Genomic DNA, 19,260 nt, shown 5'->3' with positions numbered 1-19,260 from the left:
CCGCGTGCTGAACATAGTCCTGTCGGTTATCACCCAGCTATACATAGCCTGTTCTACATCACGCTTGCGGTCTGAGTCAAGGCCATATGTCTGAGTTCCTTCGGCAGTTCACTCCTCAGTCCTCCGTTCAATAATTTGCGTCTGTTTGCGTCTTTGAATGTAAGAGCTGTGTGTGCCGAGATCACGCACTGCTATCAGCAGGGTACTTCGGACGCAAGCTTGACATGGAACAGACTGAAGTTATCATTGTTTCCCCGCGGATCGAGATGCAAGTGTTTGCACGAGCCGTCAGCCGGCAGTCGATGTGAAAACGAGTGTTGTGCCTCTACTTGTGGAAGGCTTCATGGATGCTGAATACTGAATAGTCTGTGTAAGGGAGGTATGGCGACTGAAAAGCCTCTCATGGTGTGGATGAAGCCGCGGAGTACCCGAATATGAACCTTGAATGCCTGAATGCCTTTCATACGTACCTACTTTGAAATATCTTTTTTTTTAAGAACTCATCGGCGGCTATAATTGGCGTCTTACAAGTCACACCATAAAACCGCATTGCTCCTCGCAGTGAAATAGCGGGTACGAAGCTGTTTGTTACATACCTATCGTAAACACGTTGATCAAGACGTCACTCAGAGTATACCTAGATAAAAAAGAACTTCAAACAGGTCTAGCCCTCGCCGGACCTATTCTTTTTCTACATACACGCCGGCCGAGGGGGGGGTACGACCCCCCCTCGCCGTTTCGCCCCTGGTGAAGCTAGCGCGTCGCGGAAAAAACGAGCGTGTGCGCCGTTACGAGACGCAGAGATTGGTACCCGATTTTAAGGTCCTAGGTCAACCAGTGACCTCTGAGGTCAGGTCAAGTGCCCCAAGGTACGGTTCAGTTTTTGGTGAATAACTTCGCAAAAAACGGCCGCAGAGCGCCGATTTTGGCAGCATCGTGTTTGCCTCGCTCAGGCGCGTCGAATGATATACTTTTTGTCCGGGTCAGGTCAACTTGGGGTGTTGACCTCAGGTCAAGGTCAGGTCAGCACCCCCAGGTCACGAAGTTGGTCGAAAGAGGTCATGTCGCATATCATTCGATTCGGCAGGCCTTCCTGAGTCCATTGGTGGCTTTCCCGACTCGCTAGCTCAATTTGATCAAGAGGTATTGACGAAAAACTAATATGACCTTGATGACGTCATAAATGACGTCACGCAAGGTCAACATTGCAAAAGTGACGCGTCTAACCTTGCAAGGAGTGCATCAAATCACGATTCTGTGTGCTTGAGATAGTTGGAGATCATTCCCGGCGCCAGAATAGCAGTTTTCATTTTTCCCCATTGACTTATAATGGTGAGGTCACGAAAATGACCTGACCTCATATGACCTTTAGGAAAAATCCGAGATATACAAGTTGTGGGACTCATAATGGATACTAGATCCTGCACGTTTCATTTCCCTGCGACATCTCCTCTGGCAGTGAGGGCGTTGCGAAGTTGCGACATCTGAAGACCGTGCAGAGGTTCACTTATGACGTCATAGGTCAGTGACCTGACCTGACCCAAAAATGCGGTTGGTGTCAAAAGATTCGGCTTGGATCAAAGGTCAGGTATGCCAAGTTTCAGCTCTCTATCGCCAGCGTGTTCGGAGCTATCGCGAAAAAACCCTATGGGGGGGCGGCACCCGCCCCCCCTCGGCCGGCGAGGGCTAGTACCTACTTACTAAATTCTGTTTTTCCGAGCCGCGTTTCAACAGAAGACAACATTTGCCACCTGTACGCTATCCGTAGCTACCCACGCTCAAATTTATGGGTCGTTAAATTTGCTGAGAGGCACAGCTCATAAACGCGGAACATAATAAAGTCCGGTACACTTTGACAATTTCCCTCACAAAGCGCCGCAACTTCAAATGCTCCATTTGTTCAATTTTATGGAGCAAGGAAGACTTACCTACCAGCATGCGCTGCCTCGCTGTTTGATGCTGGCTGAACATTGCATGCTACAAGCTATAACTTCATTCATTTTAAATATGAATTAACCATTTTCGTCTTGAATATTACAATATCGATTGTTTGTTTGTTTTTTTGTTTGTTTGTTTTGTTGGGTTAGGCCCTTTCGGTCGACAAGACCATTGCAGAGCCGGAAGGATGATAGGATTTAGGGGGAGACATTGGTCTGGGCAGGCACCCTAGTGAGTCGCCGGGGCTGAGCCCGTCCAGAGGACAGGCCACCCAGCCCCAAGGCACTCACTGCACCCGGCTACGGGGTGCGCTCCCTCGGGAGCAGCGGTGCCGCTCCAAGGGAGCAGCCCGCATGAGATAAAGTTGCCTGTCCAGCCCGGAAGGGGGTTGTGGCGTGGAGGAGAAGGATTTCAGTATCCTGAGGATAGAAGCACGGACAGGTGACAATATCGATGGATGGATTACAACGCCATTCAGCTTGCTGCGGAGTGTGGCGGTCGTAGTGTGGGATCACGCTGGGAGGTATGTTGTCCCGCCGAGCACGCGAGCTGTGCGGCACAGCCTACCTTCCAGGTAAACACGATCTCTGTCTCGCGCGGCATACAGGGACGCGGCTGGTAATAGCTGCAAATTCAGCGCAGCGGCTGACCACAACTCAGTCACCAATCGTCAATAAATGATTGAAAACATGTGTGACAAGCGAGAATACTATATTTACATATGCTAACGAGACATTTTATAGCAAAGAGATGAAACAGAAAACTGTTTGCTGTATAATTGGATGAGTAACTTTCGCATTAAAAGTATTTCATCTTATGTATTATGAACAAGAAAAAATGTGGATTTCGGAAAACATGAAAACGAGGGCTTATGCTGATTTCAAACCTACCTACCCAATACCCATAGCAAGATTCATTGTGCATTATGAATATGATATGTGGGCACAAGAGCTACCACACGGCACACACCCTAACAACTTGCATGTGAAAAACTTCTGACCTTACCGGTTTAAGTAGCCAAGTTTTTTGGTTATTGCTGAGCAGCTCAAGCCCAACTCCTGTTCAACAACACCGCTGGTGAGCCTGCGGTATTTTCCGCGTCGTCGGAATGCAAAAACATGTCGCACATCCATCTTACGCTGCCGCCGCGGGCGCTGCCGATCCGCGGTAATCGGTGGCGGCCCACCGTGCGGCGGATCGTCGGTCGTGGCGGCGGCGACGGTCCGCCACCTCGGCGGGGAAGACGAGCCTTCAGCGCGGCTCAGACGGCCGGCGGACCGGTGACGGTCGGCTGCGGCTCATTGGCCTCAGGGGGCGGACCGGGAGCGGGCTGAGGTCGGGTGGGGTTTGGAGCCGGCCCGTGTGTGTCGTGAAGGGGGGGGGGGGCACCGCTGTCAGTGGGAGCCGCTTCCCATTGCAGTGAAGTGCAATGCGAAGATTCGAGACAGCACGAACGGGACGAACGGCCTGGAACGAAGGGAACGAGACGGCGCGGGATCTCACGAGACGGGCACGGGGTACACTGAGTGCGTGAGGAAGTTGAGAGACGGTCTGGAGAGAACTCCGCGAGTCATAAATTTACAGACTATTGCCGAGCGCATGACGAACAATCCTGGAATGACAGACTGGCCCGGCCCAATGGAAATATTGCCTGCCAGACACGAAGACAGCCGCGCAAGAAGTCTTCAAACGACCGTTCAATCGAGCGCAATGCCAGTCAAAATACGCGTGGTAAAGTTTATGGAGACGGCCTCTCTTTGGGGATATTTTGCATCGCTATTGGCTGTTTCGTTCATCCGTCCTATTGATTTTGTCGATGTGGATGCGCATAACCCATGCAGCCACCTAACCAGAACGCCTACATAAAATATAACACGATGTCTGGCTCAACCATCGAGTCGCTCTTTGCAAAGGCGGAACTTCAGGAGAGCAATTTCGTTCGTCTGAAGAGATCGCATCAATTTTGGGAGCGGGTCCGGCTCCGACGTACGCCATTCGTTGCGGACGGGCCGGCGTGGTGGTCTCCTCTGCTGGACAGTCGGGCATAGTGGAAAATACCGCCGTGTTTGGCTGCTGGCCGGCGCGGCGGGGTGGGCGGCGGCGGCGGACCTCCATCACTCAGCTACCGACTGGACAAAGCTGTGCATTATACGGGCTCAGCTGAGCCACCGGCTCGACTGACTGCTGGACGGTGGTCAGAGCTGTCAGGGACACTGTGAGGGACTGATATGAGGAACAAGATATCAACTCATCCTCGACTATACTGAAAACCACTTGCCAATGTATTTTCCTATCCTTGTATGGTATATCTAACTGATCGATATTAATTTCCCGGTAGCTTCATTGTTACAGCGTTTTATTGCTTCCGTGGCTCTTTGCTACTTCATTTTATTGCATTATTTCAATCCAATATTGTGCTCGATGAAGCCAGGATTCTGCTAGTAAACCCAAGCCTGACTTTTATCCCCTTGTCACAAATAACGTCTACAGCATGTTATGGGAGGTAGTGTGAGACAGTTTATAAAGCAGAGGCGCCTACTTCGGATATATGTAGTAAGTTAGTAAGTAAAATTATTCGGCTGATGAACGTTCGCGAAGCGTATTGAGTGGACGCAGATGAACAATTTAACGCATCAACGACGTAGTAATTTGAGAGGCACGCAGCCGTCAGTCAACCCTTGAAGGTTGTCATGGGCATGACACGTGACTCACGCGAACAGCTTCCATGGGCCCTTCTTTCACTGAAGATGAACGAAAAAAAATCAGAGCCCTCCAGTCTTCGTAAATATGTGACACGGTGCTTGTTTGGTCTTCATCATGTTGTTTTCTAGCACATTGCTCATTGATTTCTACCAATGAGTTTTCTAACCAGATCTGTCTTCCTTCGACAGGTACATCAAGATGTCGTCTCCGTACCTCAACAACCTGATAATCATCGGCTGCATCCTGACGTACACGTCTGTGATCCTGCTGGGTCTCGACTCGAGCCTCACCTCTGAGGAGTCCTTCCCCGTCGTGTGCGCCGCCAAGACCTGGGTGCTCATGGCCGGCTTCACCCTGGCATTCGGCTCCATGTTCTCCAAGACGTGGCGGGTCCACTCCATTTTCACGGACGTCAAGCTGAACAAAAAGGTGAGCGGACAAAGGGAGCGCGTCTGCCGGCCGCGGACCGTCTGGCGTAGCAGCGGACTTGTTATGGTCGTCCTGCACCGTACGGCGCCAGGCAGGCCGCCCATTGTCTGCCGGCAGACCTTTTGTAAAGTTCTCCCGGCTGACAGCGGCTGGTGGCTGCATAATTATGTGATATATTATTTCTTTTCCGGGCACACTGTCGGAGATCAGGGACGAACAGCTGTAAACGTTTTTTTTTATCCAAGATTTTCAGCTCCCGGACGCAAGAAAAAAAATCATTAAAAAGACGGAAAAATCGCTTCCTTATGTTACAAAACAGCGGATTCATTTGCGCTTGTTTCTATTACCTGTCTTCAGACACGTTATTACCATGAATAGTTATAATCAGTTGTCCACAGGGACTGGTGGTCATTTCTATAGACCAAGTAGATACATGTGTCAACAAAAAAAAATCCTTTTTTGTCGCCACGTCTTTGTAATCGTGCTACGTGTGTCCGAATATACTGATGACATGTCTAATGGTATGTTTCTATGTTTCTCCGTGTCTGCGTTTCTGTGTGTCTAAGCATCTGTGACTTAACTCTCCATATCTGAGCTTGTTTATGCATTTCTGCGTTTCTGCGCGTCTGTGTGTCTGCGCGTCTGTGTTTGTGTATGTCTCTGTTCCCGTGTCTCTGTGTCTGGAGCTGACAGCGCAGCCCACCCCGTCCCCCATCAATATATGTGATGAATCGGAACCCGATGCGCTCGGCATAGCTACTAAGCCGCCCAGCAGCAGACGACTATATTGATTGCGTGTGGCGCTCGGACCGGCGTGTCCCGGGCGTACAGTTGTGGCAATTATTGTGGTCATCATTAGAACTGAATGCCGCGCCATACATGGCAATCCAAATGGAAAAGACATTGGCCCCATGTTTGGCGCTATAAAAAATACAATGATTGAAAAACAATGTAATTTGCATCAATGATAAATATCATTCTGTTGGTATAGCTTTATCAATTGTCGCTAAGATCTATATTCTATATCTCATATTCGGAACGCATTGTTTGCCGGCATTTTTGTTCACTTGGAAGCCAGTTTCAGTGGCAGCCATTATGCGACTGTCACGGTGCATCTTGCCAGCAGTCTACCTTATGAAGGTAGCGCCTTACGCCAATAACCAATCGCCCTACTGACCGGTCAGGGCTGATTTTATCGACAACTCGGCGGACCCGAATGAGCCATACGCCCCTCAGGCATGTCGTAAATTGCTTTTGCGCCTTGTTGGCATGCCTGCCAAGGGTCATAAGTAGAGGTGCATGCAGTTCGCGCTGTCGGCTCGGGTTCCGACTCGCATTGTGTAACAAAACCCGGAACCAGCCGTTCAAACCAATATGTCTCCTGTCAGCCGGGCGAATAACAGCCGATTGCCCTCCGTGCCCAGGTCATCAAGGACTACCAGCTGTACATTGTGGTCGGAGTTCTGCTCTCTATCGACATTGCCATTATGACCACCTGGCAGATCGTTGATCCGTTCTACCGAGAGACCAAGCAACTCGGACAATATGTGAGTATAGCGGATCGCTCTGTGATGGTTTCGATGTGCTTTTTTCTTTTTAAATCACACAGACTTCGTCTTTTCGGTTTACACTAACCGTATTTTAACAGCAAATGAATTCGCTAGACTTAGAGCTACCGCGGAGTTTCGAATTCCCGCACCCAATCAGTCTCGTGAGTTCCTACAGTACTCACATTTCCCACAGCCCAGTACCCACATACCTGCTCCTACGGCCCTCCCCCACAGTCACAGTCCCTACGTCTGTTTGAGGGACCGCCAGTCGTGCCCTCCGGCCGTTGTGCCTCTCGCGGCGGTTCGCGCCTAGAGAGTAGTCCGGCTCCCTTTCACCTACTGAAGCTCCTCCGTCCATCGGGACGGAGTCATTGGCCGATTTCGGGCGGGCTGCGTGGCCCTCCGACAAAGCCGGACGCCCACAGCCGCTGTCATCATCGGCACCGTCGGAGCCGACGCGGCCCGTCTCCGGCTCATCAGACGACGGGAACGACGGCGCCAGACGCCCCAGGGCGAGCGTGGCTCGGTGCAAGAGAGCCCTGTCCGGTGGTCTTAGAGAGCTCTGTCCGGTGGTCTGAGAGGGCCACAGAGAACTATCCGGTCTGACAGAGTCCTGTCCTGTCCGGTCTGAGAGAGCTGTGTCCAATCCTAGCGAGCCAGAAATTCATCTGTCCAAATGAGCCTTGTCAATCGTAACTTTCCAGCCTGGGCGAACTTTGTCCGATCTGAGCGAGCCTTGTCCGGTCTGAGCAGACATTTGTCCGGTCACAGCGAGCCAGTGAACCCTGCGGGAATCGAAGAGTTCTTTTTCGGTCTACTGAGAACTGTCCGATCCAGCACACAGTAATAAAACTTCCAAAACCGTCAGCGGCGTTGCTAGCCGACCCCTCCCTCCCCTCGCCAGCGGCACCCATAGCGACACCCCAGCGTATCCTGAGCAGAACCCTATGTGACCCCAGTCACAGCCCAGCAACTCCGGCCGGACAGCGACCAGCGGCACGCTCTCGCCACATCAGCTGGTCAGTTAGTTCTGACCGGTGACCTCAGCTGGTGACACAGGCCAGCCGCGCGGCCGCCGCAGCCGCGCGGAAGCAGCTCTGTCGCCTGGCAACAGACTATCGAGCTGCCGCGTGCCGGCGTACCTGAATGAGCCACACGTGCCCATACCTGACGACAGACGGCCGCCGGCCGCTGGTCGTCCGGCCTTATCACAAAGGCAGGACACCTATTCATTAGACCGGCGCACGGGGACAAGTACGGACCAATGACGTTGATTGGATGTGTTTTTTTTTTCGGTCCCTCTTACTTTATTGATGGTGCTGATGTGTTAGCGGGTTTTCTTCTTTCCATGTAGATTTATGTATGCTTATTTATTATATGTCTGTCTTATCCACATTCTGAGAATTTTCCATTTGATCACCATGCTCTCTCCCCTCCCTCTCCTCTCTCTCTCCCTCTCTTTCTCTCTTTCTTTCTCTCTTCTGTTTCACTCTGGCTGTGTTATCTTGCCAGAGGTAAGTGATAATCATCGTCACAGCCTGACAGCGCCGCCTGCCTTTTCAGCCTCACCCTCAGAACGACGACGCCATTATCATACCAGAGAACGAGTACTGCAAGTCGCACAAGATGACTGTCTTTGTCGGCTGCATATACGCTTATAAAGGGTTACTAATGGTGAGTACCCTCGGCTATCTGCTAGCCAGTATATCATCAGCTAATATTTCCTTTTTTAGTTTGTTGTTGGCAACCGTTTTATGAAATAAATATTATTTCATTTCCACCTTCCGCCGTGTGGTGGCGGTTAATGGAGCCGCAACATCTCGAGGTTCTCAGCACGGCATATTCTTCCAAAGATGGCGTGACTGCCAGCCACTGTCAGACGACTCTTTTATCTGTCAGGAATACCTGACATTTCCGGCATAAATTAACCGAAATGGCGGGCCTACATCCATTTTAAAAGGTAACACCAGTATAACGCCTTTTGGGGCGACTAACGGAGCGAGCGAGAGGGTGGGCCTTGCACGTGCGAAATTGCGAGGGGGTACCTCCAACTGACTTGTGCACGGCACCCTACTAACCGGTCTCTAGCGATGTGCCAAATTTGAGCACAATCGGCCCAGCCGTTCTCGAGATCTGGAAGCGGCACCCTGCACGTGCGCACGTGCAAAATGGGTCCCAACTGACTTGTGCACGGCACCCTACTAACTGGTCCCTAACTGTGTACCAAATTTGAGCGCAATCGGTCCAGCCGTTCTCGAGATCTGGAAACGACCCCTGCACGCGCGCACGTGCAGCAGCACCCCAACTCTGGCACATGGAGATGCAGTGCGTAGTGGGTGCCTACCTACATGCCAACTTCAGCGCAATCGGCCAAGTAGTTACCGAGATATTGCAACAATTACAAAACGGACACCTCTTCGTTTTGCACGTGGCACGTGCATAAGGGGTCACCCACATGCATCAGGAATAGTCCAATACTTGGTAGAAGGAATGAAGCTACCCTACAAAAATTACCGCGTGTAAATCGGTCAAGTGGTTGCTGAGATATAAGCCTCGCAAAAGCGTGACCACGGCCGGCCGGCCGGCCGCTCATACTCAGAAATTTCCGTTAATCTAAGGAAAGACTACGCTCGCTTCGCTCGCTCCGTAAAAACTCACAACCTATCTCTCTCTTTCTCTCTCTCTCTTTCTCTCTCTTTCTCTCTCTCTCTCTCTCTCTCTCTCTCTCTCTCTCTCTCTCTCTCTCTCTCTCTCTCTCTCTCTCTCTCTCTCTCTCTCTCTCTCCCTCTCCCTCTCCCTCTATCTCTCTCTCTCCTCCACCACTCTCTCTCCTCACTCCCTCTCTCTCTCTCTCTCTATCTATCTATCTATCTATCTATCTATCTATCTATATCTATCTATCTATCTATCTATCTATCTATCTATCTATCTATTTATCTATCTATCTATCTATCTATCTATCTATCTATCTATCTATCTATCTATCTATCTATCTATCTATCTATCTATCTATCTATCTATCTATCTATCTATCTATCTATCTATCTATCTATCTATCTATCTATCTATCTATCTATCTATCTATCTATCTATCTATCTATCTATCTATCTATCTATCTATCTATCTATCTATCTATCTATCTATCTATCTATCTATCTATCTATCTATCTATCTATCTATCTATCTATCTATCTATCTATCTATCTATCTATCTATCTATCTATCTATCTATCTATCTATCTATCTATCTATCTATCTATCTATCTATCTATCTATCTATCTATCTATCTATCTATCTATCTATCTATCTATCTATCTATCTATCTATCTAATTATCTTAGCCCGCGCACCGACGGGGGTCTGCGCCAACTTCGTACCGACGGGGGGGGGCGGATGACCGCCCCCCTGAGATCTCGAGAACGAAGCAAGATAGCGACAAGCGGTAAACGGCATCGGATACGCACGGACTAGGTCTATAATTTTTACTGAGGTCATTCTCAGGTCAGGTCAAAGATGACGTCACAGGGGTCAAAAAAGTCAAAATGGCGGCGCTATATTTGGAGAACGCTTTTCTCGAATAACTTTCGAATTAGTCAAGATAGGAACAAACTAAGGGCATCATCGTGATCCTCTCGTCAATCCGCATCGAATGATATATATGTTGACCTCGAAAGAACAAGGTCAAAGGTTGACCTCATGTCACGTGACCTCGAGGTCATCATGTATATCATTCGATGCGTCTTAACGAGCTGAACACAATGAGACCATCCGCGCGGCTGTATCTTGTTTCTGTACGGAGTTATTGGCAAAAAACCTTTGGTGACCTTTGATGACGTCACATGACCTCACAGCTGCCCAACAGCAAAACAGACCTCAAAGTAGTGAAGGTTGATCGTATATGAAGTCATGAATGGTATATGGGGCCATTCTGACCCGTTTTATTGGTAAAAACAGGGAGTTCATTTTCCCCCATTGACTTATAATGGGGAGGTCGCGAAATTGACCTGACCTTAGGTCACCGACATCAAAATTCCGAGATATGCAAATTGTAGCTACTAATGACCTTATAACATCCTGCGACTTTCAAAGGCCTCCGACATCTACTGTAGCTCTGGCACGGTGACAAAGTTGCAAAAAAGTGACTTGAGGTTGGGTCATTCAAAGTGACCTGGTGACCTGACCTTGAAAGTTAGGAGGTTCAAACTTGCATACCATGTGTAAAATTGATGAGAGAATAGTCGTACAAAATTTCGCGGCGCTACGCGTGTTTTTTTCCGCTATTCGCGAAAAACCTCAGGGGGGGGGGGCGGATATCCGCCCCCCGTCTGTGCGCGTGTTATGATCGTCTCACATTGATCTGTCGGTCTTACCTGCCTATAAGTTACGTAAGGACATCGGACATTGGTGCAAAAAGTCGAGTGCTGTTCGGCCTCGGGTCAGGCAGAAGCCGCTCTTGTCTGGGCAGCAGCTGCACCGGAGGGCGATCACCTGCCGCGGGGCTGACCTGGAGACGTCGGCTGCCCGGCTAACGGTGCGCCGGTCTCCGACATCCGCCCGCCGGCGACAGGGGGATTGTCCCAGGCCGCCGCCGGCGCCCACGGCGCTCCTGAGCGGCGGACACAATAACCAATCAGCCAGCCGCGGTCCGAGGATTATCGACGGTCTCGGCAGCGACGGGACTCGCTCCGACCGAGTCTGCCTCCTCTTCTTCACTCTCTCTCTCTTCATGCTCTCTCAGATTATTCACATCAGATTATGTTACTTCCCTCACTTTTTTTCCTTTGCGGCTCACCTTCCTTCGTCCCCTTATCCAATCTCTCCCACTTATGTATCCTTTCTTCCCTTCGAGTCCCACCTTTGCTCCACTAAGATTAGATGGGAGACGCTTGGTGATTTTCCTCATCTAGACATGCTGCTTCGGTATCTGTTGTGGCAATGGCTGGCATATTTCCATCGATCCGTATAGCGATCCACGATTTTCCGACTGTCGCCCCGTACCAAATACTTAGAGCCCTGCAGGGTATTTTTGTGATTTTCATCTTTGTTCTCTGCACACATTGCAGTTCTTCTACCTGATTCTGCGAAACTACATCTGACAATGTATTTCTTACGGAAAAATGGTATTTATTGCTGTAGTATATCTTGTTTTATTGCAGTAATTTGGAGCCTTTTATCGCATTCAATATTCGCTCTAGACAAATATATTCATCTCCGATAGCACATAAAGTGATTTTAATCTCCTTAACCTTCGCCCTGGCAGGGCATTTTTCATAACACGGCCTGGCAGGGGGGGGGGTCGATGCGACCCCCCCCCCGCGATTGGCTCCTATGGCACCTAGAAACACCAAATTTGGTAGGTAGGTGGGCCCCCTGGAGTTCTCGCCCCTGTGCAAATTTGGCTGCTCTAGGTCAATATTTAGGGGGGTTTTGGGGGGTATAAATGTAAAAATTTCGCTAAAAACAGGTCAAAAGTTTTTCGCTTATAACTTTTGATCTAATTAACCCTCGCCGGCCGAGGGGGGGGGGGGCGGGTGCCGCCCCCCCATAGGGTTTTTTCGCCATAGCTCCGAACACGCTGGCGATAGAGAGCTGAAACTTGGCATACCTGACCTTTGATCCAAGCCGCATCTTTTGAAACCAACCGCATTTTTGGGTCAGGTCAGGTCACTGACCTATGACGTCATAAGTGAACCTCTGCACGGTCTTCAGATGTCGCAACTTCGCAACGCCCTCACTGCCAGAGGAGATGTCACAGGGAAATGAAACTTGCAGGATCTAGTATCCATTATGAGTCCCACAACTTGTATATCTCGGATTTTTCCTAAAGGTCATATGAGGTCAGGTCATTTTCGTGACCTCACCATTATAAGTCAATGGGGAAAAATGAAAACTGCTATTCTGGCGCCGGGAACGATCTCCAGCTATCTCAAGCACACAGAATCGTGATTTGATGCACTCCTTGCAAGGTTAGATGCGTCACTTTTGCAATGTTGACCTTGCGTGACGTCATTTATGACGTCATCAAGGTCAAATTAGTTTTTCGTCAATAACTCTTGATCAAATTGAGCTAGCGAGTCGGGGAAGGCACCAATGGACCCAGGAAGGCCTGCCGAATCGAATGATATGCGACATGACCTCTTTCGACCAACTTCGTGACCTGGGGGTGCTGACCTGACCTTGACCTGAGGTCAACACCCCAAGTTGACCTGACCCGGACAAAACGTATATCATTCGACGCGCCTGAGCGAGGTGAACACGATGCTGCCAAAATCGGCGCTCTGCGGCCGTTTTTTGCGAAGTTATTCACCAAAAACTGAACCGTACCTTGGGGCACTTGACCTGACCTCAGAGGTCACCGGTTGACCTAGGACCTTAAAATCGGGTACCAATCTCTGCGTCTCGTAACGGCGCACACGCTCGTTTTTTCCGCGACGCGCTAGCTCCACCAGGGGCGAAACGGCGAGGGGGGGGTCGTACCCGCCCCCCCCCCCCCTCGGCCGGCGCGTATGTAGAAAACCAATAGGTCCGGCGAGGGTTAAGATAGAGCAAAACGAAAAGCACCAGTGAACTAAGCACGTCAAGGCGAGTCGAATGATATACTTTTTAGCTTGCTTAAGTGTACTTAAAGTTTTTCTTAATTTTTAAGCAAACTTAAATTAATAAATTAAGTTCAAGTGAACCAAATTGCATCATATTGCATATCATTCGATTCGGTTGATCACCAGAAACACAATGATACCATTTTTTAAGCTCTAGCGTCATTATGTGCCAAGTTATTGGCAAAAACGTCATTTGACCTCAGTTGACCTCATTTGACCTGACCCATGGATAAGTACACCAAACAAAGAAGCACCAAGTGACTGCTGTTAAGTACTGTGGTTTCAAAGCACAAAAGTGATAGAACGAAGCGGATATCTCCAGTATTTTCCGAATTTAGTATTTTCCCATAGGCTTAACATTACGACGTAATGACCTCTAACTGACCTCAGGTCAGTGACCTCAAAAAACCCGAACTATATGTTATACAACTCGGTGAACTTAGCACATCCTGAAAGTTTGAAGGAAATCAGTCCAAAACTGTGAGTTGGACAGGTGCAAAAAGAAAATTGAAATTTGACCATGACCTTGTACCGGTTTTTCTGACCTGGTGACCTGACCCAAGGTCACATGGACCTGAAATTTTCAGGTCATATGTAAAAAGGCTGCCCCATCATAGGCTGTGCCAAATTTTCTTCGAAAAACCTTAGGGGGGGGGGGTCGCATCGACCCCCCCCCCCTGCCAGGGCGAGGGTTAAAAGCTACATCACTATCTGTTTCAAGATTACTCTATTTTGGATGTTATATTTAGGTACGAGCTAAGATAGCCTCTCACTATCAAATCAGTAGTTTTTGTGTGCGCCTCTCCATGATAAAACTCCAGAGCGTTTTGTGAAAATGTCAGTTGATTATTTCTCATCGGCATGGTTTGGCGTGGAAACAATCGTACAAAGCGACACCGCAAAGTTTTCTGAACTCCAAATTGCATCGCCTTCATCTGAAGCAGGTTTCTTTCTCATCTTAGTTATTTTCCACCATTCTACATACTGTTGACCAGAGCGCCTACGAAGGACCACCTACACCCACATCTGTCTCTGTCTCCGTCTCCCGTCTCTCCTCGCGGTTTTTAGTCTCCTCTCCCTCCGTCTGTCACGTCCGTCACCCTCTGGAGGGGGCCGGTCCTGAAGAGCTGGGTCACCAGGGCCTCTCGCGCCGCGACACCTCCATTGATCGGCCGAAAAACGATGACGCCCGTATGTGCAGACGACCTCATTTGCAAACTGTCGCTCCAACGATTTTCTCGGGTCACTCGCGCGAGAGCCGGCTAGGTGGCGCGTGAGCGGTATGTAAGCTGAGGGAGAGGGAGAGGGAGAGAGAGAGGGAGAGGGAGAGGGAGAGGGAGAGGGAGGATGACAAGGGCAGAGAGAACAGAGACATCGGAGAGAGAGAGAGAGAGAGAGAGAGAGAGAGAGAGAGAGAGAGGGAGGGAGCGAGGGAGGGAGGGAGGGAAGGAGAGAGAGAGAGAGAGAGAGAGAGAGAGAGAGAGAGAGAGAGAGAGAGAGAGAGAGAGAGAGAAGACAGAGAGCAGAGCAGGTACAAAGTCAGAGACAGAAGCATTGAGAGAGACAGATAAGAAAGGAAGAAGAAAGACGCATTCCTGCAATTATTTCCGTCCACAGTGAGCCGAAAACCTGCACAGTGATCACGAGAGTTGACTCCACGCACATGCATGAAAGGCCGAACTAAGGAACATAAAATATTAAATTCAGCATTTGTCTCCGTTACCTTTGAGGGATGGAGGCTCTCTGTTTTTGTTCAACCATTTTCTCGGCGCGAGCCTGGACATTACAGCGACTAACGACAAAGGTAAGACAAAGTCCAACGAGCCACATGAGGCCAGTATTTACCCCGCCGCAGCTACACTGGTGCAACATGTGGGGAATATAACTGGCAGTGTGGCCTGCACGTTAAACTTCTCACGGTTCCCGGAGGTCACGTGACGGTCATTTATCATGTTTGAACGGCGGTCGATGGTGATTAGTGGCAGTACCGAGTGTCGCCGGCAGGACAGCTACAAATCGATTACAGCGCTGCGCGCCGCCCCGTCCTCCGTTCGGACAGCTATGGATTGGCACACGCAGCCGGCGGCGCCGCTAAAACGACACGCCCGCGGCGAACTGTGGCGCGGCTGCCGCTGAATAGCATTAGTTAGCCGGCGCGGCATTGTCGTGTACGTGGAGGTAATAAAATGCACAGGTCGTTATTATTTTCCTTTGTTACTTCCGCTACGTATGTTTTATGGGGGCTGTAAAAAGAGTGAATACGGCGCGATATGGTACCGTTTTATCGTTGCTCTTTTCATGTCACATGTATGCTATGCAGGTGTCCGTATCTGCAGAGGGATGTGTTTGTTCAACTGTACGAATCGATAAAGGTTTGTGCGTCACTTTATATTCAGAGAACAATTTCTGTTAACTGCTGCTTCCATGGTAAAATAGCAAACTATATCAATAAGCTGACAGTAGGATTGATTATTGAATGGTTCTTCCCCAAGGCTGCCTGCGTTCAAAAACACTTATGTAGAAGCAGTACATAGGTAACCCTTGAACCTGAACGAATTGCACAACAGTGTATCAATAAAGTTATATTCCAGCAGTCAGCAACGCATATGCCTCACTGCAGTGACTCGACCTCCTCCGTTTTCGCTGATGAGATAGAACCGGTGGTCTGCCTAATGCTTATAGTGCTGAGCTGTGAATTGCAAAGCAACGCAGCTGCAGATTGCGCTCCCCGCTCCAAGCTGCTGATATGTAGATGTGGCAATTACAAAGTCCTGCGCTTGTTCCGCGCTATCTGATGAACATTCAGCCCCGCTCTGGCGGCAGAGCCGCCTCCCCGCGACTCAGCTGCAACCAATTCGTGAACTGCTACCTGCTGTAACTTTTGCAAACACTTCGGAATTGGAAAACTTTGCCAGATCGGGTCGCAAAGGGCCCATTGATTGTTAAACGCCCTTCAACTATAATTACCCTCATCAATTCTCATTGCTGTATGGTCGGCAGTTTCCATCCAATTCTGAAACAAGTCCCAAATTACCACCACCTGCCAACGAGCCGCGCGTAACCAGGCGCCCCGGTTACAGAGTTCTTCCAAACCGGAGCTGCCGGTGAGCTCCTTGACCCCACTCGTCGCCACTCGCCGCTCGGGCGTGCCTTTATACCTGGAGCCCGTCACTCATTGTTACAATTGGCCACAGAGGACTATCGGGCACAGGAAGACCTGGAAATACTGTTGTGAGCTGGGAAAATAGTGCAGGGATCTGAAAAAATAGTTCAGGGAGCTGAGAAAATAGTGTAGCTACCGAGAAAAGGTGGGCTGGATATTGGCTACCAGGTGGGCGGTAATTAGATGTGCCAACTCTGTCGGCCGCGGCGTCCGTCGGAGTTGGCCTGCAATTAGTCAGCAATAGGACCCAGGAGTCGCGGCATATGAGCTCGGCCCGCCGGCCCAGAGTACATTGGACGCCCGTCTGGGCCACGGCGGGCCTGACCTGCCTAATGAAACTCGGGCGACATATTGGACGGCCCAGACAGCGGAGGATGGCGGCCGGCTGGTGGTGGCCTGTTCAGACCGGCAGTGCTAGGGTGTAAACGCTGAATGCCTTACTGTTGAGAGTCTGAGACTAAATGCTGGCGCTACAAACAGCGCAAACCTGTTTTTGACTGATGCATCCGGTCCGAGAAAGTCAGACACCTAATAGGTGCGCATTAAATGTTATTGTGATCCATGCCTGAACGCCAATCTCTTGACACGCCGTCCCGTGTGTGTTTCGTTTCAGATATTTGGTTGTTTTTTGGCGTGGGAGACGCGCCATGTGAATATCGCTGCTCTGAACGACTCCAAGTACATAGGTATGAGTGTCTACAACGTGGTAATCATGTGCGTCATCGGCGTGGCCATCTCGTTCGTCCTGTCCGACGACCAGGACGCCTCCTTCATCATCATCTCCGTCTTCATCTTGTTCTGCACCACCGGCACGCTGTGTCTAGTCTTCGTACCTAAGGTGGGTGACCGACTGGCGGACGCACTGTACATATTTAGTCTTCGTACCTACGGCATTGGAGCACTGCAGTGTCGACTGTGGGCTAAGTCTAAGGTTTGGTTGATAAACGTGATACTGGCCGACCAGATATGTGCACTGGGAAGCTTAAATGCCCACAGCTCTGTTAGATGAAGGCAATCAGCAAGGAGTGTTTTACTGATTATTTATCGATACTTAAAAAAATATCTTGAAATAACCAGGAATCCATCACTTGTTCCACGCTTTATTTAACCGCAGGTTGTTTGAATTAGACAAACACTATTCGTTAGTAAATGTAGTGATTGACGTTAAACTGTCACAGGATAAATGGTATATATCAGCAAAGTATTCATTTTCATCTATATAAAATTCGAAATGTTATACAAAGGAGAGCAATTCATGCTATCGCCTTGATTTAGAGGCCCAGCCTAGGGACGTAAAACGGGTCGTGCAGCATTATTGAACGATGAGGGTAAAAGCCTATTGAGAACATGTTAGTCATCAGAGTGAAACTTTGCGATAAGCGAGGGCCGATTTCAAAAGGAAATCTAGCGGGTGATCGTATTGCCATGAAAATGGAATAAATCATGGCTTGGTCCAGCTATCACATTAGCTTCAGGCCAGCGAACAAAATTGATGGCAAGAGGAATTAGATAAATTTTCTGACATGAAAACCACTTGACAGTGAAGGATGTGAGTTATGTTTTAAAATGTCAGAACTTTCATCACCTGACCTTACTCTCCTTCATCCAACCACAGCCTGTGACCTCTCCCCCGATCCTTAACCTGTACTGCTCCTTCGAACGCGACTGCTCTTCATTCCTCGATTCTGTGATATCGCCACTCTGCTCTGCATATTCTCGCTAAGGTTCTCTGGCCTGACCTGTGTAGCCACTCCCTGCCCTGACCTGTCTGTTACCTGCCTGACCTCTCTTTGCTCCGTGACCTGACCCGTGTAACAATTCCCTAGCCTGACCTGTCTCACTGCTCTCTCACCTGACCTGTGCCGCTGCTCCCTGATCTGATCAGTGCCGCTGCTCCTTGTTGACCTCTATCTCTGCAGCGCTGCACCCTGACCTGTCTAGTGTCTAGTCTATGTGCCCCTGCTCCCTGCCCTGTCTCTCTGCCCCCGCTCTGACCTGTGTCCCCGCCCCGCCGGCAGTTAATTGAGCTGCAGAAGTCGAAGCGCGCGCCGCCGGGCCGGCTGCGCGCCACGCTGAAGCCGCCCCGCTCGCGGGGCTACCAGTGCACGGTGAACGCCGCCGCGCTGGGCATCAGGGAGAACATCCGCCGATCAGAGGACATGGCCACCCGGCTGCGGCTCAAACTGCGCGCCCTCGAGCAGGAGCTGGACGTGAGTCACCTCCAGGGCAGCGCTGAACGCAGGGGTGGCGAGTGGACGTGAGTGAAGACCGGGGCAGCGCCGGGGCAGTGCCGGGGCAGCGCCGGGACAGTGCCGGGGCAGCACCGGGGCAGTACCGGGGCAGCGCCTGTACGGGACATCCGCCGTCCGCGCTGGCACAGATACCTCGCTCACAGACAGGCCCTGGCCAGTTAGGGTTTATCTGATAGCGCTGATTGGGGTCGCTGGCTGCATTGACCCACACCGGTCGATACCATTGACCTTGACACCACTCCAACTATCGAGAGACGTACCGTAAGTGGCGGCTTTGGGTGGTGTCGCGGAATTGAATTCAAACTGACAGAGAGCAGTCCCGAAATGTTTCCGAGTAAGCTATTCGAATGCCGCGGCAGTGTATCCCATAAACGCCAGGGGCGGCGCGGCGGCTGTCGTCGCTGTCGGGCCCACTTCTCACGGCATTGTTATGGAATGAAGCGAGTGTCACCCGAGATGGTCGGTCGTAGCCCGTATCGTTTCCGCCCGGCTGATCGTTATGACGAGCCGGCGCGGTCGTACGTCATTCTGTCGCCGCCGTCTGACCGCAGACGGCCCCCGGCAGTTAGTTGATGGCACCGTCGCGTGTCAGATGGTCGGAGGGAGACGGGGGGGGGGGGCACGA

General features: G+C 50.3%; 1 protein-coding gene across 2 annotated transcripts in view; it reads left to right on the top strand.

Annotated features, from left to right (window-relative positions):
* Positions 1 to 19,260, top strand: part of LOC122384474 (gamma-aminobutyric acid type B receptor subunit 2-like) — a 133,128-nt gene that overhangs the window by 80,064 nt on the left and 33,804 nt on the right. For both annotated transcript variants that reach the window (XM_043371889.1, XM_043371890.1), the window contains exons 9-13: positions 4,830 to 5,070; positions 6,495 to 6,617; positions 8,184 to 8,294; positions 16,997 to 17,221; positions 18,402 to 18,593. In XM_043371889.1, coding sequence (XP_043227824.1) covers positions 4,830 to 5,070; positions 6,495 to 6,617; positions 8,184 to 8,294; positions 16,997 to 17,221; positions 18,402 to 18,593 — 892 coding nt within the window. The remainder of the gene's footprint in view (positions 1 to 4,829; positions 5,071 to 6,494; positions 6,618 to 8,183; positions 8,295 to 16,996; positions 17,222 to 18,401; positions 18,594 to 19,260) is intronic.

Source organism: Amphibalanus amphitrite, unplaced genomic scaffold, assembly GCF_019059575.1.
Source record: "Amphibalanus amphitrite isolate SeventyFive unplaced genomic scaffold, NRLGWU_Aamphi_draft 000191F_arrow, whole genome shotgun sequence".
NCBI lineage: Eukaryota > Metazoa > Arthropoda > Thecostraca > Balanomorpha > Balanidae > Amphibalanus > Amphibalanus amphitrite.
The sequence above is the reverse complement of the archived record's forward strand: the minus strand, read 5'-3'. Positions and strand labels throughout refer to the sequence as shown.